This window comes from Petromyzon marinus, chromosome 59, assembly GCF_048934315.1.
Source record: "Petromyzon marinus isolate PM22_M1 ecotype Great Lakes invasive population chromosome 59, UKy_Petmar_22M1.pri1.0, whole genome shotgun sequence".
NCBI lineage: Eukaryota > Metazoa > Chordata > Hyperoartia > Petromyzontiformes > Petromyzontidae > Petromyzon > Petromyzon marinus.
The window spans coordinates 3693864-3718004 of NC_133725.1; the positions used below are offsets into that span (position 1 = coordinate 3693864).

At 53.5% G+C, this 24141-nt stretch overlaps 1 protein-coding gene across 5 annotated transcripts in view; it reads right to left on the bottom strand.

Annotated features, from left to right (window-relative positions):
- The window catches only part of ATP13A1 (ATPase 13A1), a 206111-nt gene continuing 181970 nt past the window's right edge, over positions 1-24141 (bottom strand). For 4 of the 5 annotated variants that reach the window (XM_076053026.1, XM_076053024.1, XM_076053023.1 and 1 more), the window contains 12 exons: positions 23934-24044; positions 21155-21280; positions 19474-19582; positions 17862-18076; positions 16380-16476; positions 15180-15439; positions 14024-14138; positions 9274-9470; positions 8214-8356; positions 5387-5498; positions 2053-2196; positions 1-1423 (listed from right to left, as the gene is read on the bottom strand). In XM_076053026.1, the coding sequence (XP_075909141.1) occupies positions 1313-1423; positions 2053-2196; positions 5387-5498; positions 8214-8356; positions 9274-9470; positions 14024-14138; positions 15180-15439; positions 16380-16476; positions 17862-18076; positions 19474-19582; positions 21155-21280; positions 23934-24044 (1740 nt within the window). In that variant the 3' untranslated portion in view covers positions 1-1312. Of the gene's footprint in view, positions 1424-2052; positions 2197-5386; positions 5499-8213; positions 8357-9273; positions 9471-14023; positions 14139-15179; positions 15440-16379; positions 16477-17861; positions 18077-19473; positions 19583-21154; positions 21281-23933; positions 24045-24141 lie in introns of those variants that run through there. The other variant, XR_012929820.1, reaches the window with a different exon arrangement.

A 24141-nucleotide genomic window follows, 5' to 3' on the forward strand; every position in this document is an offset into this window, starting at 1 on the left:
TTTTGATTTTGTGGTTGATTATTTTAATCACGTTCCAGTCGGGGCACCCCACACGCGGGCGCGCGAGCACGGCAGGAAAGAGGAGGAGGAGGTGACGGGCGGGCGGCACGGGAACGTGCGTCTGCGCGTGGCTACTAACGTCCGTTACAAAAATAAAGTTCGTCGGGATACGGGGCGAGAGGCGCCGATGCTCGCTCGCGTCCAGACCACCTCCTCCTCCTCCTCCCTCCTCCTCCCTTGTCGTCGTCGTCGCCCTGCGTGCGTGCGTGGTGCGTGTGTGGTGCGTGTGGTGCGTGTGGTGCATGTGTGGTGCGTGTGTGGTGCATGTGTGTGCGTGTGTGGTGCGTGTGTGGTGCATGTGTGTGTGCGTGGTCCGTGTGTGGTGCGTGTGCGTGCGTGTGTGGTGCGTGTGTGTGTGCGCGTGCGTGGTGCATGTGTGGTGCGTGTGTGCGCGTGGTGCATGTGTGGTGCGTGTGTGTGCGTGGTGCGTGTGTGGTGCGTGTGCGTGCGTGGTGCGTGTGTGGTGCGTGTGTGGTGCGTGTGTGTGCGTGGTGCATGTGTGGTGCGTGTGTGCGTGGTGCATGTGTGGTGCGTGTGTGTGCGTGGTGCATGTGTGGTGCGTGTGTGCGTGGTGCGTGTGTGGTGCGTGCGTGGTGCGTGTGTGGTGCGTGTGCGTGCGTGGTGCGTGTGTGGTGCGTGTGTGGTGCGTGTGTGTGCGTGGTGCATGTGTGGTGCGTGTGTGCGTGGTGCGTGTGTGGTGCGTGTGCGTGCGTGGTGCGTGTGTGGTGCGTGTGCGTGCGTGCGTGGTGCGTGTGTGGTGCGTGTGCGTGCGTGCGTGGTGCATGTGTGTGCGTGCGTGGTGCATGTGCGTGCGTGCGTGTGTGGTGCGTGCGTGTGTGCATGTGTGGTGCATGTGTGGTGCGTGTGTGTGTGTGCGTGGTGCATGTGTGGTGCGTGTGTGTGCGTGGTGCATGTGTGGTGTGTGTGTGCGTGGTGCATGTGTGGTGCATGTGTGCGTGCGTGGTGCATGTGTGGTGCGTGTGTGTGCGTGGTGCATGTGTGGGTGCATGTGTGTGTGCGTGTGCGTGCGTGTGTGTGCGGTGCGTGTGTGCGTGCGCGTGCGGTCACATCGACAGCACCAACCGCCGAGGTCGTGACCTCGGCGGTTGTCTTCGGGATTGGCCGTCGCGGCGGTGGCGCGGCGGTGGTGCGGCGTGGGTCAAGGAAGTAGTGGGGGGGGGCCGCTTTGGCAGGAGCACCCAGCGATGATGAGGGGTGGTGGTGGTGGTGGTGGAGGTGGAGGGGACACATCTCAGACGGGGATGCGCATGGAGCCGTGTCCCAGCAGCTTCTGCAGGAGCCGGTCGACGAGCCAGGAGCAGGCGAAATCGGCCACGAGAACTTGGAAGATGGTCCACTTGAACTACGGGGTCCCGTCACGGTGGGGGCGGGAGCGGGAGGACAACACAAAGTTCGCGATTTAAAAAAAAAGGTATCGGTCGTGAGGATAGGCTTTACCACTCGCTCCGCGTTAAGACGCTCCGACACCAAACGGAAACCTTTGGCAAGGCATCGCGTCCGCACGAGCCGCACGAGCGGCACTTGTGGTGAACGTGCACACAAGAAACGTGCTCGGATGATACAGAGCACCACAAGCGATCGCGCGGGTGACCGAGTGAGCTCTCGAGTGAGCCATCGTGCGAACTATCGCTCGATCAATCGTGCGAGCGATCGAGCGTACAAGTTCTCGTGCGGGTGATCGAGCGTGCGGGTGATCGTGCGAACTATCGCTCGATCAATCGTGCGAGCGAGTGATCGTGCGAGCGAGCGCGCGTGCGAGCGATCGTGCGTGCAAGTTCTCGTGCATGCAAGTTCTCGTGCGAGCGATTGAGCGATTGAGCGATCGTGCGAGTGATCGTGCGTGCGAGTGATCGTGCGTGCAAGTTCTCGTGCGAGTGATCGTGCGAGTGATCGATCGTGCGAGCGATCGCTCGCTCACTCGAGCGTGCGCGTGACGCCGTGAGCCCAGCGGCCACCTCCAGCACGGCGAACCTCGTAGGGGAATTCGACGATCTCAAAGTGCGCCGACAGGTCAGGCAACACGCCGGTCACGAGGCAAGCGACAGCCACTCCCGTGAGGATGATGCTCCACAGCAGCGGCCTGTTCTCCTGTAGGCTCTCCATGAACGGGTGGCCCTGCGTTGACACGACGACAACAACAACAACAAACAAAAGACAAAAATTCCCCATCCCCTCGTGTAGCCTTCACAGACTGTCGGGGCAAATGCTGTTAGAGGGGGCGCCACGGTGGCTATGAGATGTTGACTACCTCGCCTGGTGTACAGGAGGTTCGTGGGTTCGATCCCGACCCTGACGCCTGCTGCTGTATATTTGGAATTTGCGTATCTCTCTCTCTCTCTCATCATCATCACGGTGGCTAGGAGATGTTAACTACCTCGCCTGGTGTGCAGGAGGTCGTGGCTTCGATCCCGATCCCGACCCCGACGCCTGCTGCTGCTGTATATTTGTCGTTTGAGTCTCCCTCTCTCTCTCTCTCTCCCCGTGGCCGCGTGGATTTTTCTCCGGGCGCTCCGTTTTTTTTTTTCACGCGCGATACAATATCTGGCGACTGCGATAACATTTACCACGTGACGGTGACGACGACGACGATGACGACGAGCCGCCACGTCGATATCCACTCGTGACAGCTGGGTCGCTCCTCAAAAAAAGCTACGCGGCTCAGTGGGCCTCTTCATCATTTAGATTAAAAATTTTAGTTTAGAGCAGCGGCGGGCGGGGGAGGCGGGCAACTACGAGCGGCCGCGACCTGGCCGTCCCTCCGCGTCCCTAAGGCCGCGTTGCGCGGGGTGTCAAAGTGCGGGCGCTGCCACTCCCTCCGCGGGGAGTACACACCGTGCGAGCGGGAACACCCCCAGCCCCACCCCGCTCCCACCACGACCTGCGGTCGATCCGAGCAGGAAAAACGCTTTCCGCTTTGATATCCGGCAGTGGTCGGAGACTGCGTCCCCCCGATCAGAAATGTCAAAAGTTCAACTGCTCAGCTGGGAGTTCGACCGAGTCCATTCTCACCGTCGTCCTCAGCGACATCACGATTAGTTGTAAAAACAAAAAAATTTTTTTTTTTTAGTTAACCCGGGGGAAAGCCTCAAGACTTCCTTTGCAAGAGGGTCCTGCCAACTTTTCGCAAGCAGATGCTGCTGCTTGCTGCCGCGCGATCCCAAATGAGCACCCCCGCTGGGAATGTTTTCAGGAACCGTATCGGAATCCTCATCGGCCCCGGGGAGACGACAAACAGGCACGAAGCTCTTCCCTGGTTCCACGGATGTGACCGATGCCACCGGGTTGCATCGCTCGTGAAAGATGGCGGGGGGGGGGGGGGGGAAACCCGCTCGGAACAGGGGACGGAGAGAACGTACGCACGCTACACGAGCTCCCGGTCGGCAATCAAAACCCGGGATCTTTCTGCTGCCCGGGCTGCCCGGCCTGCCTGCCTGCCTGCCTGCCCGCCTCAACGTGTCGGTGGCAACGTGTCGGTCGTCGGGGCGAGGCAAAACCACGCGGATCGTCTCCCGAGACTCCCCACGGCACCACAACGCACTAACTCCTCAAGACTGGGCAACGCGGAATGTCGGCGTAGGTTGGACGGGAGACAGCCGGCGAAGGAAGGGTGGACGGACGGACACGGACGGATCGGTGCCGTCGGGGTAACCGCTACACTCTCTCACTCTCTCTCTCTCTCTCTAACCACTACACTACCGCTCTCTCACTCTCTCTCTCTCTCTCTAACCACTACACTACCTCTCTCTCTCTCTAACCACTACACTACCGCTCTCTCTCTCTCTCGCTCTAACCACTACACTACCGCTCTCTCTCTCTAACCACTACACTACCGCTCTCTCTCTCTCTCTCTCACTCTCTCTCTCTAACCACTACACTACCGCTCTCTCTCTCTCTCTAACCACTACACTACCTCTCTCTCTCTCTAACCACTACACTACCGCTCTCTCTCTCTCTCGCTCTAACCACTACACTACCGCTCTCTCTCTCTAACCACTACACTATCACTCTCTCTCTAACCACTACACTACCGCTCTCTCTCTCTAACCACTACACTACCGCTCTCTCTCTCTCTCACTCTCTCTCTCTAACCACTACACTACCGCTCTCTCTCTCTCTCTCTAACCACTACACTACCGCTCTCTCTCTCTCTCTAACCACTACACTACCGCTCTCTAACCACTACACTACCGCTCTCTCTCTCTAACCACTACACTACCGCTCTCTCTCTCTCTAACCACTACACTACCGCTCTCTCTCTCTCTCTAACCACTACACTACCTCTCTCTCTCTCTCTAACCACTACACTACCTCTCTCTCTAACCACTACACTACCGCTCTCTCTAACCACTACACTACCTCTCTCTCTCTCTCACTCTCTCTCTAACCACTACACTACCTCTCTCTCTCTCTAACACCACTACACTACCGCTCTCTCTCTCTCTCTAACCACTACACTATCACTCTCTCTCTAACCACTACACTACCGCTCTCTCTAACCACTACACTACCGCTCTCTCTCTAACCACTACACTACCGCTCTCTCTCTCTCTAACCACTACACTACCGCTCTCTAACCACTACACTACCGCTCTCTAACCACTACACTACCGCTCTCTCTCTCTCTAACCACTACACTACCGCTCTCTCTCTCACTCTAACCACTACACTATCACTCTCTCTCTCTCTAACCACTACACTACCGCTCTCTCTAACCACTACACTACCACTCTCTCTCTCACTCTAACCACTACACTATCACTCTCTCTCTAACCACTACACTACCGCTCTCTCTCTCTCACTCTCTCTCTCTAACCACTACACTACCGCTCTCTCTCTCTAACCACTACACTACCGCTCTCTCTCTCACTCTAACCACTACACTACCGCTCTCTCTCTCTCTCTAACCACTACACTACCGCTCTCTCTCTCTCTCTAACCACTACAGTACCTCTCTCTCTCTAACCACTACACTACCACTCTCTCTCTCTCTCTAACCACTACACTACCGCGCTCTCTCTCTCTAACCACTACACTACCGCTCTCTCACTCTCTCTAACCACTACACTACCGCTCTCTCTCTCTCTCTAACCACTACACCACCGCTCTCTCTCTCTAACCACTACACTATCGCTCGCTCTCTCTCTAACCACTACACTACCGCTCTCTCTCTCTAACCAGTACACTATCGCTCGCTCTCTCTCTAACCACTACACTACCGCTCTCTCTCTCGCTCTCTCTCACTCTCTCTCTAACCACTACACCACCGCTCTCTCTCTCTCGCTCACCCCCCCTCCCTTCCCCTCACCTTGTAGTTGATGGCAAACGTGGCCATCTGCATCGCCATAGACATGATGTAGACAGTGCTGTTCACCAGGTTCGGCTCAAACTCCTTGTAGAGGTCCACAAATGCTCCTGACCTTCAAGACAAAGACAAAGGTCCCCACCCGTACAGCATCATTACTACTGCTACGATGGAACTCAACGTTACATTTGACCAGGTAAGGCCCCAACTGAACTTTGTGTAGCCCCTTTTTTCAGCAGCGACCTGGCCACCACAAATGACAGCTGTCATCATTGTCATCGTCATTATCGTCATTATCGTCATTATCATCGTCATCATCATTGTCGTAGTCATCGTCATCATCATCATCATCGTCGTTATTGTCATCACCGTCATCATCGTCATCATGGTCGTCATCGTCGTCATCATCATCATCGTCATCATCGTCATCATCGTCGTCATCATCACCACGTGAACATTTACAGCAGCCAAAATACTAAAAAAAACACGTCGTGACGTTTGACTCTAAAGTGTGGAGGGCCCGGAGAGAGACACCGCAAATATACAGGCGGTGTAGACTCCAAATATACAGGCGGTGCAAACTCCCAAATATACAGGCGGGGCAAACTCCCAAATATACAGGCGGTGCAAACTCCAAATATACAGGCGGTGCAGACTCCAAATATACAGGCGGTGCAGACTCCAAATATACAGGCGGTGCAGACTCCCAAATATACAGGCGGTGTAAACTCCAAATATACAGGCGGTGCAAACTCCCAATATACAGGTGGTGCAGACTCCCAAATATACAGGCGGTGCAGACTCCAAATATACAGGCGGTGCAGACTCCAAATATACAGGCGGTGCAGACTCCCAAATATACAGGCGGTGTAAACTCCAAATATACAGGCGGTGCAAACTCCCAATATACAGGCGGTGCAGACTCCCAAATATACAGGCGGTGCAAACTCCCAAATATACAGGCGGTGCAAACTCCCAATATACAGGTGGTGCAGACTCCAAATATACAGGCGGTGCAAACTCCCAAATATACAGGCGGGGCAAACTCCCAAATATACAGGCGGTGCAAACTCCAAATATACAGGCGGTGTAGACTCCCAAATATACAGGCTGTGCAGACTCCCAATATACAGGCGGTGCAGACTCCAAATATACAGGCGGTGCAGACTCCAAATATACAGGCGGTGCAGACTCCAAATATACAGGCGGTGCAAACTCCAAATATACAGGCGGTGCAAACTCCCAAATATACAGGCGGTGCAAACTCCCAAATATACAGGCGGTGTAGACTCCCAAATATACAGGCGGTGCAAACTCCAAATATACAGGCGGTGTAGACTCCCAAATATACGGGCGGTGCAGACTCCAAATATACAGGCGGTGCAGACTCCAAATATACAGGCGGTGTAGACTCCCAAATATACAGGCGGTGTAAACTCCAAATATACAGGCGGTGCAAACTCCCAATATACAGGTGGTGCAGACTCCCAAATATACAGGCGGTGTAAACTCCAAATATACAGGCGGTGCAAACTCCCAATATACAGGTGGTGCAGACTCCCAAATATACAGGCGGTGCAAACTCCCAAATATACAGGCGGTGCAAACTCCCAATATACAGGTGGTGCAGACTCCAAATATACAGGCGGTGCAAACTCCCAAATATACAGGCGGGGCAAACTCCCAAATATACAGGCGGTGCAGACTCCCAATATACAGGCGGTGCAGACTCCAAATATACAGGCGGTGCAGACTCCAAATATACAGGCGGTGCAGACTCCAAATATACAGGCGGTGCAAACTCCAAATATACAGGCGGTGCAAACTCCCAAATATACAGGCGGTGCAAACTCCCAAATATACAGGCGGTGCAGACTCCAAATATACAGGCGGTGCAGACTCCAAATATACAGGCGGTGCAGACTCCAAATATACAGGCGGTGTAGACTCCCAAATATACAGGCGGTGCAGACTCCTAATATACAGGCGGTGCAGACTCCTAATATACGGGCGGTGCAAACTCCCAAATATACAGGCAGTGCAAACTCCAAATATACAGGCGGTGCAACTACCAATATACAGGCGGTGCAGACTCCCAATATACAGGCGGTGCAGACTCTAAATATACAGGTGGTGCAAACTCCAAATATACAGGCGGGGCAAACTCCCAAATATACAGGCGGTGCAGACTCCAAATATACAGGCAGTGTAGACTCAACATATACAGGCGGTGCAAACTCCCAATATACAGGCGGTGAAAACTCCAAATATACAGGCGGTGTAGACTCCAAATATACAGCAGCGGCAGGCGTCAGGGTCAGGATCAAACACACAACCTCCTGTACACCAGGCGAGGTAGTTAACATCTCCTAGCCACCGCACAACCTTTTGAACAGACTGTCGGGGCAAGTGCTGTTAGCGAGTAGCGGCACCTATGGAAGGCGGCACAGCACCACGCCCGACCGCCTTTGTCTCCCCCCGGTGGCGATGTTTTACACACCGCACCGGGTACTCACTTGAGGCCGAGACCGACGCAGGGGAGGCCCAGGACCGGTTCAGAAAATCGCCACCGATGGTGGAAACTCGGGTGGCGCAGCGCGCCAACCACTACGCTACCGCTCCCCACAAGACTGACGGACAGACAGGCGGACGCACAGGGGCGGCACCTGCCGAAGGGGAGCCGCAGATTCGCCGCGGCCGTAAGCGAGCCCAGGCGGAGGGGACCGAGCCGTCGACTCTCCACCGCTGCCACCACCACCACCACCGCCGCGTCACAGCGAGCGAGCGAGCGAGAGCGAGGTGAGAGAGAGAGAGGGAGGGAGAGACGTACCTGGGAGGGATGAGCGTGCCCGCCTGCCGGTAGAGGAAGACGAGGCTGCAGAAGTGCACCGCGAACTGGGCTAGAACCGTGGCCACCGTGTACACGTTGAAGATGTTGGGCAGAGGCCGCTCGCCCGACAGCGTCTTCAACGGCTGGATGCAAAACGTGGGAGGGGTGGGTGGGGGGTGGGGGGTGGGGGTGAAATGCGTCGCGGTCAAACGGGGGTCCAGCGAGGGGTTGGAAAGTGGTGAATGGAAAAAATGGAAAAAAAAACAATAATACATGATAATAGACCTTCATGGTTTGGACGTTTTTAATAATAAACAATGTGTGAATTCAAGGACAGTGCCAATATTATTATCAGAGTTGTCTTTTTTTGTTTGCATTTTGACTGCTTGGTGTTGCGGTTATTGCAGACACGATGCCTTGAATAACGGTGTCAGTTTTTTTGTGCCAGTTAAAAGGGTAAAACCTATTGCTATAATGTGCGAATGTGTGTGTCTGTTCGAAATGTTTAGCATACTTCCCAATATGCAACAAACTTGAAATTTGGCATGTGGGTAGCTTCCAGACTGTACACAATGCAAAAAGTATAAAAATAGACTTTTGTATTTTTTTGGGGGGGGGGGTGGGTGGCACAATAATGGAGATATTTTGCACGGAAAGTGAGCGGTGACGTCGCATCTGTGATGTCACCCGCGTGCGGCAACGTCACGCAGGGTGCCTGCTGACGTCACGCACCCCCCCCCCCCACCCCCCCCCCACCCAACCCTCCGCGTCGGCCGTGTATTAATCCGAGACAAGAATCCAAGTCTCGGGCGAAGCCTGGTAGAGTAAAGCTCGTTTTATAATTTTTTTTAAAAAAAATCATTAAAAAAGCATCGTGGCCAAGCAGACAGATGGACACGTGGACAGACGGACAGACAGGCAGACGGGCGGATAGATGGGCAGCCAATCGGACGTACAAAATGTGGACAGGCGGGAAAGACAAGCACACGGACAAAATGGGCAGACAGGCGGACGGACGTTTCCAAGAGACGGGGGGGGCGGAGCGTGGACGGGGAATCACCTTGGAGCGCGAGATGAAGAGGAAGCACCCGGCCAGGAGGAGGCCCTGCAGGGTGGCCTGCGAGTCGCTGAACTTCACTCCCTCGAGGTAGAGGACGCTCTGCCCGTAGGCGAGGATCAGCGCGTTCAGCGCCAGGATCTTGAACATCTGCAGCGTCGTGACGAGCGTACAGCGGCCCTGCTTGATCACGTGGCAGACTTCACGCGCGCAAGGGGCGGGCAGACAAGCGGACGGACAGATGGACGGGTGACGTACGAACGTGCAGATGTACAGACGAAGGCAGACGGAGCGGGTGGACGGGGTGGACGGGCGGACGGTCGGACAGACGGGGCAGACAATGAGACAATGCAGACGGACAGGCGGACAGTTTGGACAGACAGACGGGGCAGACGAGACAAATGGACGGGCGGATGGATGATGTACAAGACGGGCAGATGTACAGACAGGGCAGACAAGACAGAGAGACAGAGAGAGACAGAAAGACAGAGAGACAGTACAGAGAAACAGAGAGATACAGAGAGAGAAACAGAGACAGAGAAACAGAGAGAGAGACAGAGAAAGAGAGACAGAGATATACAGAGAGAGACAGAGAGAAACAGAGAGAGAGACAGAGATACTGAGAGAGAAGGACAGAGGGAGAGAGACAGAGATACTGAGAGAGACAGAGACACAGAGAGAGAGACAGAGAGAGAGAGAGACAGAGAGAGGCAGAGAGCGAGAGAGACACAGAGACAGAGAGAGAGACACAGAGAGAGACAGAGAGAGACACACAGAGAGAGAGAGACAGAGACACAGAGAGAGAGAGAGACAGAGAAACGGGCAGAGAGGCAGAGAGAGACACAGACACAGAGATACAGAGATAGAGACAGAGAGGTAGACAGAGCCACAGAGAGAGAGACAGACTTTGACTTTTGACTTTTAAACAACTTTTATTAGAGGGAGACAGAGAGACACAGAGAGAGAGAGAGACAGAGAGGCAGACAGAGACACAGAGAGAGAGACAGAGACACAGAGAGACACAGACAGAGACACAGAGATAAACAGAGACACAGAGAGAAACAGAGACACAGAGAGAGAGACACAGAGAGAGACACAGACAGAGACACAGAGAGAGACAGAGACACAGAGAGACACACACAGAGATAGAGACACAGACAGAGACACAAAGAGAGACAGAGAGACAGACAGAGAGAGAGAGAGAGACAGAGACACAGAGAGAGAGAGACACAGACAGAGACACAGACAGAGACACAGATAGAGACACAGAGAGAGACGCAGACAGAGACACAGAGAGAGAGACACACAGAGACAGACACAGAGAGAGAGACACAGACAGAGACACAGACAGAGACACAGACAGAGACACAGACAGAAACACAGAGAGAGAGAGACACAGAGACAGACAGAGAGAGACAGAGACACAGAGAGAGATACACAGAGACACAGAGAGAGACACACAGAGAGAGACACACAGACAGAGACACAGAGAGAAGGACACAGAGAGAGAGACACAGAGAGAGACAGAGACACAGAGAGACACAGAGAGAGACACAGAGAGAGAGACACACAGACAGAGACACAGAGAGAGAGACACAGAGAGAGAGAGAGACACAGACAGAGACACAGAGAGAGACAGAGACACAGAGAGAGACAGAGAGACAGACAGAGAGAGAGAGACAGAGACACAGAGAGACAGAGACACAGAGAGAGAGACAGAGACACAGAGAGAGACACAGAGAGAGACACAGACAGAGACACAGAGAGAGAGACACAGACAGAGACAGAGAGAGACAGAGACAAAGAGAGAGACAGAGACACAGACAGAGACACAGAGAGAGACACACAGAGAGAGAAACACAGACAGAGACACAAACAGAGACAGAGACACAGAGAGACACAGAGAGAGACACACAGAGAGAGAGACACAGACAGAGACACAAAGAGAGACAGAGAGACAGACAGAGAGAGAGAGACAGAGACACAGAGAGAGAAACACAGAGACACAGACAGAGACACAGATAGAGACACAGAGAGAGACACAGACAGAGACACAGAGAGAGAGAGACACAGAGACAGACAGAGAGAGAGAGAGACAGAGACACAGAGAGAGAGACACAGACAGAGACAGAGAGAGAGAGAGACAGACAGAGACACAGACAGAGACACAGAGAGAAAGACACAGAGAGAGAGACACAGAGAGAGACAGAGACACAGAGAGAGAGACACAGAGAGACACAGAGAGAGACACAGAGAGAGAGACACACAGACAGAGACACAGAGAGAGAGACACACAGAGAGAGAGACAGAGACACAGACAGAGACACAGAGAGAGACAGAGACACAGAGAGAGAGACAGAGAGAGAGACAGAGATACAGACAGAGAGAGAGACAGAGACACAGAGAGACAGAGACACAGAGAGAGAGACAGAGACACAGAGAGAAAGACACAGAGAGAGACACAGACAGAGACACAGAGAGAGAGAGAGACACAGACAGAGAGAGACAGAGACAAAGAGAGAGACACAGACAGAGACACAGAGAGAGACAGAGACACAGACAGAGACACAGAGAGAGACAGAGACACAGAGAGAGACACACAGAGAGAGACACACAGACAGAGACACAAAGAGAGACAGAGACACAGAGAGAGACACAGAGAGAGATACAGAGAGAGACAGAGAGAGAGACAGACGCAGAGAGAGAGACACAGAGACACAGACAGAGACACAGAGAGAGACAGACAGACAGAGAGAGAGACAGAGAGACACAGAGACACAGAGACACAGACAGAGACACAGAGAGAGACAGACAGACAGAGAGAGAGACAGAGAGAGAGACAGAGACACAGAGAGAGAAACACAGACAGAGACACAGATAGAGACACAGAGAGAGACACAGACAGAGACACAGAGAGAGACACAGAGACAGACAGAGAGAGAGAGACACAGAGAGAGAGACACAGACAGAGACACAGACAGAGACACAGACAGAGACACAGACAGAGACACAGACAGAAACACAGAGAGAGAGAGAGACACAGAGACAGACAGAGAGAGACAGAGACGCAAAGAGAGAGACACAGACAGAGACACAGAGAGATAGACACAGACAGAGACACAGACAGAGACACAGAGAGAAAGACACAGAGAGAGACACAGAGAGAGAGACAGAGACACAGAGAGAGAGAGACACAGAGAGACACAGAGAGAGACACAGAGAGAGACACAGACAGAGACACAGAGAGAGAGACACAGACAGAGACAGAGAGAGACAGAGACAAAGAGAGAGACAGAGACACAGACAGAGACACAGAGAGAGACAGAGACACAGAGAGAGACACACAGAGAGAGAAACACAGAGACACAAAGAGAGACAGACAGAGAGAGACAGAGAGAGACACAGAGAGAGACACAGAGACACAGACACAGACAGAGACACAGAGAGAGAGACAGACAGACAGACAGAGAGAGAGACAGAGAGAGAGAGAGAGAGACACAGAGAGAGAGACACAGAGAGAGACACGGACAGAGACAGAGAGAGAGACACAGAGACAGACAGAGAGAGAGACAGAGACAGAGACACAGAGAGAGAGACACAGACAGAGATACAGACAGAGACACAGACAGAGACACAGACAGAAACACAGAGAGAGACACAGAGACAGACAGAGAGAGACAGAGACACAGAGAGAGAGACACAGAGACACAGAGAGAGACAGAGACACAGAGAGAGACACACAGACAGAGACACAAAGAGAGACAGACAGAGAGAGACAGAGACACAGAGAGATAGACACAGAGAGAGATACAGAGAGAGAGACACAGAGAGAGAGACACAGAGAGAGAGACAGAGACACAGAGAGAGAGAGACACAGAGAGACACAGAGAGAGACAGAGAGAGAGAGAGACACACAGACAGAGACACAGAGAGAAAGAGACACACAGAGAGGGAGACACAGACAGAGACACAGACAGAGACACAGAGAGAGAGACACACAGAGAGAGACAGAGAGACAGACAGAGAGAGAGACAGAGACACAGAGAGACAGAGACACAGAGAGAGAGAGAGACAGAGACACAGAGAGAGAGACAGAGACACAGAGAGAGAGACACAGACAGAGACACAGAGAGAGAGACACAGACAGAGACAGAGAGAGACAGAGACACAGACAGAGACACAGAGAGAGACAGAGACACAGAGAGAGACACACAGAGAGAGAAACACAGACAGAGACACAAAGAGAGACAGACAGAGAGAGACAGAGACACAGAGAGAGAGACACAGAGAGAGATACAGAGAGAGAGAGACACAGAGAGAGACAGAGAGAGAGACAGATGCAGAGAGAGAGACACAGAGACACAGAGAGAGACAGACAGAGAGACAGACAGAGAGAGAGACAGAGAGAGAGACACAGAGACACAGACACAGACAGAGACACAGAGAGAGAGAGACAGACAGACAGAGAGAGAGAAAGAGAGACAGAGAGAGAGAAACAGAGAGAGACACAGACAGAGACACAGACACAGACAGAGACACAGACAGACAGAGACACAGACAGAGACACAGAGACACAGAGAGAGAGAGACACAGATAGACACAGACACAGACAGAGACACAGAGAGAGACAGAGACACAGACACAGACAGAGACACAGACAGAGACAGAGACACAGACGGAGACACAGACACAGACAGACACAGACACAGAGAGAGACAGACACAGACAGAGACAGAGACACAGAGACGCTCACTGCACTGGATGGAGGAGAGTTTGGAGGTGAAGGGGGCTGCTATGCTCGCGTCTCCCAGCTTCACCACCTGGTGCTGCTCCTCGTCCAGCTCCCGCAACAGCTGATTGAGACGCTCCTGCAAAAACAAGCACAAGATAAAGATCCCCCGTGTAGCCTGTGACACTGTTGAGGGGCAAGTGCTGTTGGCGAGCAGCTACTTCAGAAGGCCGGAAACGGCACAAACAGGGGGTGGCCGGCACCCACGCCCGGCCGCCTTTGTCTCCCTTTGCGGCAATGTTTACACACTGCTCCAGGTACTCATTTGAGGCCGAGTGGACCTAGGGGAGGCACAGGACCGGGTCAGGTAAGAGTTGTTTGGCCGCGAGCGGGACTCGAACTCGGGTCATAGCCGGGTTCGTAGCGCAGCGTGGCGCTAACCCCTGCACCACCGCTCCCCACAATCTGGCATGAAGACAAAGTCGCCGGTCCGATTACCGTATTTTCCCGCATATAACCCGCGGGGCAAACCACTTTTTGCAAACAAAACAACACCCTGGCGGGTATATGGAGGTGCGGGCTATCTGAAATTAGTTTTACACAAGACGCTATTTTTGCGGGGCATACGCGTCTGCGGGTTACATTATTATATGCGTGTGCGGGCTAGATGCGGGAAAATACGGTAGACCTTAAACTGTGAGCCGAACCACCCGGTTTATTTTAGCAGGTAAGGGCCATCGGTGTGGTGTAGAGATCGTTTTTTTTTATATATGTATATCAGAAGCGACCTGGCCACACGTAATGAGAGCGAAGAGGCTCATCACCATCACCATCATCATCATCGTCGTCGCGTGGAAATTTATAACGGCGGTCAAATATGCACCAAACACGTGGCGAGAGAGAGAGAGAGAGACGCCGCAAATTCCAAAATATACAGCAGCGGGCGTAAGGTTCGTGATCGAACCCACGACCTCCTGCACACCAGGCGAGGTAGTTAACATCTCATAGCCACCGTGATGATGATGAGAGAGAGAGAGAGAGACACCGCAAACTCCAAATAAACAGCAGCAGCAGCAGGCGTCAGGGTCTGGGATCGAACCCACGAACCTCCTGCACACCAGGCGAGGTAGCCAACATCTGGCCAATCCCCGATAACACCGATAAACAATCCTCACGTCACCTTCTGCGACGCCAGCTGATCTTCCCTCTTCTGGGCAAAGTTCCCCCGGTGTTTTGCCGAGCGGCCGGTTTGGGTCTTCGCGATAGCCGGTCCGGTGTTGGCGGAGACCGCCGCCGCCGCCGCCGATGATGATGATGGCGGCGTGAGTGATCCGGCGCTGTTTGCCAAGGAGTGTTTAGCGTCGACGATTTCTCCATCCCGGCCTCTCTTCGGTCTCCTCTCCGGCATTCGTTCCGGGGCGTTGGCCAACAGCGCCACACCTGCGGGCGGTGCGGTTAAGTTTAAAAGTCCCTCGACCTCCTGCCTGGTGTGCAGGAGGTCGTGGGTTCGATCCCGACCCTGACACCTGCTGCTGTATATTTGGAGTCTGCGTGTCTCTCTCTCTCATCATCATCATTATCACGGTGGCTAGGAGATGTTAACTATCTCGCCTGGTGTACAGGAGGTCGTGGGTTCGATCACAACCCTGGCTCCTGCTGCTGTATATTTGGAGTTTGCGTCTCTCTCTCATCATCATCATGGTGGCTATGAGATGTTAACTACCTCGCCTGGTGTGCAGGAGGTCGTGGGTTCGATCCCGACCCTGATGCCTGCTGCTGTATATTTGGAGTTTGCGTGTCTCTCTCTCTCATCATCATCATTACGATGGCTAGGAGATGTTGACTACCTCGCCTGATATACAGGAGGTCGTGGGTTTGATCCCCGAACCCTTACGTCTGCTGCTGTATATTTGGAGTGTGCGTGTCTCTCTCTCTCTCCCCGTGGTCATATGGATTTTTCCCCGGGTCCTCCGGTTTTTCCCTCCGCATTTAGAATCGACGTCACGTCTTTAAGAGTACCCGGGCTGCAATAAATTTCCACACAACAACGACGATGATGACGATGATGACGATGATGACGATAACGACGACGACGATGATGACGACGATAACGACGACGACAATGACGACGACAACGACGAACCACTTCGTTGGGCTATCATTTGTGATGGCCAGGGTTGCTTCTGAAGATAAAGATCTACGTAGCTCACTGGGGCCTGACACCTGGCAAAATAAATTTTAAAAAATACTTTGTCGCTCACGTTTAGCATCGCTACGGCTGGCACGCAACACCGCGGCATGAACCAGGGCGACCGCCAGACCCAGTTTGCCACCCACGCGACTTGGCATTGCACTTCGCAGGCACGTGGGCATCGCTCACCGACATCGGCGTGCTTCAACGCTCCCACATCATTCGTCCCGTCCCCGCACATGAGCGTCACGTAGCCCAGGCTCTTGAGACTGGTGATCACGGATTCCTGGGTGACGCGCGTGGAGAGGACGACAGAGATGCAAGGCGGACACGGGCGCAGGCAGGCAGACACACACGCAGGCAGACACACACGCAGACAGACAGACACACACGCAGACAGACACACACAGACAGACACACACACAGACAGACACACGGGCACACGCAGACAGACACACACGCAGACAGACACACACACAGACAGACACACGGGCACACGCAGACAGACACACACGCAGACAGACACACACACAGACAGACACACGGGCACACGCAGGCAGACACACGCAGACAGACACACACACAGACAGACACACGCAGGCAGACACACACGCAGACAGACACACACGCAGACAGACACACGCACAGACAGACACACGGGGACACGCAGACAGACACACACGCAGACAGACACACGCAGACAGACACGCAGGCAGGCAGACGCAGACACGCACACGGGGACACGTAGATAGACACGCAGGCAGACACGCGTTAGTGTTACCACTAACGTACCACTAACGCTGGGGTCACACGTGGTAACGGGAGCGTTAGTGCTACCAGCATTTGTCATCTTTGTTTTTCGTGTAAGTGTGTTATTATTATTGGTTGTTATTTTGATTGTGATTGTAATTTTTAGTTTAAGAGAAACATTTTTTTAAATACATTTGATTTCGTAATTATCATTTTTCATAAAAGTGAGCTGCCCCCTCACTTTGGAACTCTCTCCCAAAACAAATCCGTGACTGCACCGAGCTTCCAGCGTTCAAATCATTGACTAAAACTCAACTTTTTAAAATTGCTTTTAATGTTTAGCTAAGTTTGATGCGTCTTTAGTGTTTTTACCATTTGATGTTGTTTTTGCTGCTTTCATGATTTTACGTAAAGTGTCTTTGAGCATTCAGAAAAGCGCTCACAAATAAAATGTATTATTATTATTAATATTTCTTGTTACTTATTCGCTACATTTTATTTTATGACTTTTGAGAAATACATTCGAACTATTATTGTTTTTACGTTACTTTTTTTTAAATTATACTTTTTATACAGCAAAGACAAAGATCCCCCGGGTAGCCTTAACGGACTGTTTGGGGGCAAGTGCTGTTAGCGAGCGGCACCTACGAAGGCCGGCACGGCACACGACTAGGTGGGTGGCCAGCACCACGCCCGGCCGCCTCTGTCTCCCCCAATGGCAATATTTACTCACCGCACCGGGTACTCATTTGAGGCCGAGTCGACCCAGGGGAGGCCTGGGACCGGTTCAGATAATCGTCACTGGGTGTTGGCCGCGGGCGGGGATCGAAGCGCAGAGCGGTGCTAACCGCTGCGCCACCGCTCCCCCACTACTTTTTGTTTTACTACGCGGACACGCGCGAACGTGAACTCCCATCTCACCTTCTGCTTGGGGGCCACCCTGGCATACACCCTCACGTGGGGCAGCAGCCTCCGCAGCAGAGCCGCGTGCTCCGAGCCCAGCCTGGCGAGCCCCTCCCCCGTCACGCACAGGTCGTACGTCCCCACAAAGTCATCCGTGCCGTCCGGGACCTCCGGCAGCGCCACGGCGCCGTCTGTCGACTCCCACCGCCAGGGCTTGGCCTCCGTGCCTCCGGCTGGCCGCGGATCAAGGGGTCGAGAGGAGAGGTCACGCGGCGGCTGGGAGATGTTGACTGGCTCGCCGGGCACGCTGGAGGTCGTGGGGTCCGATCGCGACTGCCCCCGGCGCCCGTCGTACATTTGGAGTTTGCGTGCGTGTGTCTCTCTGTCTCTCTCTCTCTAGGTCTCCGCGGTCACGTGGATGGCTGAACGAAGTGGTTTATCGTGATCATCGCGTGGAAATTAGAGTAGCCAAATACGCTCAACGAGTGACGTTGATTCTTAAATGCGGAGGGGGAACACCGGAGGACCCGGCTGAGATCGCTGGCCCCCGGCTGCCGCTGATGAAGAGGTCAAGAGTGGAGGTCGCGGTGGGGCTAGGAGATACTCTTTGCCTCTTTCGGAAAAGTCACGTAGGTAGAAAAATAAAACAAAACTATCAAAGTATACGCGACGTTTGGATCTTAACACAAGGACGACCGCTTGCGTTGCGATCAAAACGTCGTGATTTTTATTTTTATACCCACGTGGCTTTACCGAAAGAACCAAAGAGCATGGATTCCTGCAGTCACGAAAGCTTCCAATCAAGATTGGCTATGAGATGTTGACTACCTTGCCTGGTACGCAGGTCGTGGGTTCGATCCCGACCCTGACGATGCCTGCTGCTGTAGATTTGGAGTCTGCGTGTCTCTCTCTCTCTCTCTCTCATCATCATCACGGTGGCTAGGAGATGTTGATTACCTCGCCTGGTGTACAGGAGGTCGCGTGTTTGATCCCGACCCTAAAGCCTGCTGCTGTATATTTGGAGTTTGCGTGTCTCTCTCTCTCTGTCATCATCATCACGGTGGCTAGGAGATGTTAACTACCTCGCCTGGTGTACAGGAGGGTGTGGGTTTGATCCCGACCCTGACAATGCCTGCTGTATATTTGGAGTCTGTGTCTCTCTCTCTCATCATCATCACAGTGGCTAGGAGATGTTAACTACCTCGCCTGGTGTACAGAAGGTCGTGGGTTCGATCCCGACCCTGACGATGCCTGCTGCTGTATATTTGGAGTTTGCGTGTCTCTCTCTCTCTCTCTCTACCCGTGGTCGCGTGGATTTTCCTCCGGACCCACCGTTTTTTTCACACCCCACGTTTGGAAATCAACGCCGCCGCCGCCGGGCGTTTCAAGACTATTCGGCCGCCAGGACTTTCCACGCGACGCCGGCGACCCCGCTGCATTCCGCTAAAAACTTGCGATAGCCGCGTACCCCTTCCGAAAGCGAGCTACGTAGGCAGTAGCAGCTCGGCGTGCCCCCTCGCACCCGGCAAAAAACGATCAGTCGATCAAGTTCCCGTGCCCGCCGTGTGTCTCCCGGACGACACCAACCCACCACCACCACCACCCGGCCCACCCCCGCGAAAGATTTTACCTGCGTCCTGAGGACCGCGCAAGACGAGGGTTTTGTCTCGACGTGTGAAGTTCAGCTCGGAGGCGACGTGGCAGGCGGTGAGAGGGTTGTCGCCCGTGATCATCACCACCTTTGGGCGTCGTGACCACGGAGGGGAGGGGGGGTGAGGCAGCGGGGGGTGAGGATTGCCATGCGTCTAGCTCTGGAGCGGCGGTTCTTGACCATAACTGCAGCCGTGCACCCAGTGACGGATGAAGCTAAGTGCGGGGGTCTGTAGTATATGTTATGCAGGGGGCCCTACGTAAATAAAAAGACGTAAATATTCAAACACACGCATTTTTTACTTGCTCAGTGAAGTCATTATATTATTTTTTCATTTGCTACACAGCCAGATAGTACGACAAATCGCTCACCGTAAACACCCAGTCGTTCGTAAAAGTCTAAGGTGGTGTAGTACTATAGTGATAGAGCAAGTGCAGAATCACTGAACCGGAATTGATAGCTTGAAAGTGCGGGGCCCATAGCTACTACTACACATTTAGCTATGTAGTAGACACATTTAGTAGTAGTAGCTACTACACGTGTAGTAGTAGTAGTTACTACACGTGTAGTAGTAGCTACGGGCCCCACACTTTCAAAGTAGCTACTACTACATGTGTAGCTACTACTACTACATAGCTACTACTACATATGTGTAGTAGCTACTACTACATGTGTAGTAGCTACTACTACATGTAGTAGTAGCTACTACATGTAGTAGTAGCTACTACACGTGTGGTAGTAGCTATGTAGTAGTAGTAGCTACTACATATGTAGTAGTAGCCACTACACATGTAGTAGTAGCTATGTAGTAGTAGTAGCTACTACTACACTACTACTACACATGTAGTAGTAGCTACTACTACACATGTAGTGTAGTAGCTACTACAACACATGTAGTGTAGTAGCTACTGCTACACATGTAGTGTAGTAGTAGCTACTGCTACACATGTAGTGTAGTAGTAGCTACTACAACACATGTAGTGTAGTAGCTACTGCTACACATGTAGTGTAGTAGTAGCTACTGCTACACATGTAGTGTAGTAGTAGCTACTACAACACATGTAGTGTAGTAGCTACTGCTACACATGTAGTGTAGTAGCTACTACACCACATGTAGTAGTAGCTACTACACCACATGTGGTGCAGTAGCTACTACTACATGTGTGTGTAGCAGCTACTACTACAGGTCATGGTTCATGTGAATTGAAGCCGTGTGAACCGAGGTCAATGGCTCATGCGAATTCAACGGAGGTCAACGGCTCAAGTGAAACAAAGTGGCACGGTAAAGTCACGTTGAAGAGAAACAACAAAATAACAAAATATATATAAAACAATAAAAAATTATCACGACGTTTCGACCATAACTCAAACGGTCATCATGATGACGGTCATCATCATGATGACCGTTTGAGTTATGGTCGAAACGTCGTGAGAATTTTTTATTGTTTTATATATATTTTGTTATTTTGTTGTTTCTCTTCAACGTGACTTTACCGAAAAAACTAAGAATATGAATTACTGCAGTCACGAAAGCTTTAAATCAAAAGTGGCACGGCTTATGTGCGCCCCTCCCCCCTCTTCCCCCGGGGTCCCCAGCGCGTGCCCCGCCCACCCCACGCCCCGCCCACCCCACGCCCCGCCCACCCCACGCCCCGCCCACCCGGTGTGACGCCTGCTGGATTTCCCTGATGACGGATCTTGAGTCGCTTTTCAGCGGGCAGGAGACGACAACGAACCCCGCAAACTTCAGGTTCTTCTCCACCTCCTCCCGGCTCAGCTCACGGACCTGCACGCACGCACACGCACGCAAACACACACACACACGCACGCACACGCACGCAAACACACACACGCACGCACGCACACACGCACGCACACGCACGCAAACACACACACGCACGCACACGCACGCACACACACGCACACACACACACACACGCACGCAAACACACGCAAACACACGCACGCACACACGCACGCACACGCACGCACACGCACGCAAACACACACACGCACGCACACGCACGCACGCACACGCACGCAAACACACGCAAACACACACACGCACGCACACGCACGCACGCACACGCACGCAAACACACACACGCACGCACACACACGATTGCACACGCACGCACACAAACACACGTGCGGAGAGTGTGGGAGAGAGAGAGAGGGAGAGAGAGTAATGCACGAACGGATAAAGCGCATCCCAATCGTTCGCCAAATTCAAACCGCTCGCGATTATTACGATAATTTTCACATATATATTTTACCCAGGGTGGGTAGGTACACTTGTGTGTGTGTGTGTGGATTTGGCAGTGGCTGTGTGCGTGTGGGCTAGAGTGTGGGTAGCTACGTGTGTGTGTGTGTGGATTTGGCAGTGGGTGTGTGCGTGTGGGTTAAAGTGTGTGTAGCTATGTGTGTGTGGGTTAAAGTGTGTGTAGCTATGTGTGTGTGTGGGTTAAAGTGTGTGTAGCTATGTGTGTGTGTGTGGGTTAAAGTGTGGGTAGCTACGTGTGTGTGGGTGGATTTGGCAGTGGGTGTGTGCGTGTGGGTTAAAGTGTGTGTAGCTATGTGTGTGTGTGTGGATTTGGCAGTAGGTGTGTGCGTGTGGGTTAAAGTGTGTGTAGCTATGTGTGTGTGTGTGGGTAGCTATGTGTGTGTGTGGGTGTGAAAGCGTATAAACACCGGTTGGTACGAAACCTGGGGCAATAAATTCGGGAACCGCACCTCAATTCCTCTTCCCGGTAAGTGGAGTGAAACGTCGGTTATCGCCTCTACGACCACAACCACCACCATCACCCTTCACCGCCTCCAACCATCACCACCATCAACAACAACAACCGCCATTCGCCACTAAGTGGCGGTGACCTCACCACGGCGCCTGTGCCAGGCTAGGTGCACGTTGAGGCCACGTGAAGTGTCGAACGCCCGCCGGAAGGTGGTCACGGGGCAGACCCAGCAGGTGCCACGGGTCGACTGACTGAGACGACCGGCCGATGCACCACCTGTGCCCCCCTACTGTGCCAGGCTAGGTGCACCAGGAGGTCACAGGGCAGACCCAGGTGCCACGGGTCGACTGACTGAGACGACCGGCCGATGCACCACCTGTGCCCCCTACTGTGCCAGGCTAGGTGCACCAGGAGGTCACAGGGCAGACCCAGCAGGTGCCACGGGTCGACTGACTGAGACGACCGGCCGATGCACCATCTGTGCCTACTGTGCCAGGCTAGGTGCACCAGGAGGTCACAGGGCAGACCCAGCAGGTGCCAAGGGTCGACTGACTGAGACGACCGGCCGATGCACCACCTGTGCCCCCTACTGTGCCAACTTGCTGCATGTTAGCTGCCCGGGCGCTCCGCTCGTTGTTGTGAGCATCGCTCCTCCGCCCACCATAACCACCACCATCACCACCTCTACCATCACCACCTCTACCACCATCACCACCTCTACCACCACCGCCATTACCACCTCCGCCATCACCACCTCTGCCACCACCACCATCACCACCTCTACCATCACCACCTCTACCATCACCACCTCTACCGTCACCACTTCTACCACCACCACCTCTACCACCATTACCACCTCTACCACCACCGCCATCACCACCTCCGCCATCACCACCTCTACCATCACCACCACCATCACCACCTCTGCCACCACCACCACCATCACCACCTCTGCCACCACCACCATCACCACCTCTACCATCACCACCTCTACCATCACCACCTCTACCATCACCACCTCTACCATCACCACCTCTACCATCACCACCTCTACCATCACCACCTCTACCGTCACCACTTCTACCACCACCACCACCACCTCTACCACCATCACCATCACCACCTGTACCATCACCACCACCACCACCTCTACCACCACCACCTCTACCGTCACCACCACTACCATCACCACCTCTACCATCACCACTTCTACCACCATAACCACCTCTACCACCATCACCATCACCACCTCTACCATCACCACCTCTACCATCACCACCTCTGCCATCACCACCATCACCACCTCCGCCATCACCACCTCTGCCATCAACACCTCTGCCATCACCACCTCTGCCATCACCACCTCTGCCATCACCACCTCTGCCATCAACACCTCTGCCATCACCATCTCTACGATCACCACCTCTACCACCACCACCACCACCATCACCTTTGCCATCACCACCTCTACCATCACCACCATCACTACCATCACCACCTCTGCCACCATCACCTCTACCATCACCACCTCTACCATCACCACTGCTACCATCACCACCACCACACGGCAGCACATCCCGAAAACCGCGTCGCTCCGCTCGTTTTTTATAGGCCTTGGCCTCCCCCTCCGCCTCCCCGCCGAGCTGTTGCAGTCGCACCGCCTGCACTCCGCGGGGGGGGGGGGGGGGGCGGGGGGGGGCTCACCTGCCGGTGGTTGAGTGAGCCGAGCTCACGGTAGCCGAGCGCCAGCACGCGGGCGCCCTGGCGCGAGAACTCGGAGTGGACCTCATCATAGCACTTGGGCAGCTCCGCAAACTGGCCGCGGGTGGGAGAGAGTGGGGAGAGTGTGGGGGAGAGAGTGGGGAGAGAGTGGGGAGAGAGTGGGGAGAAATGGGGAGAGAGTGGGGAGAAT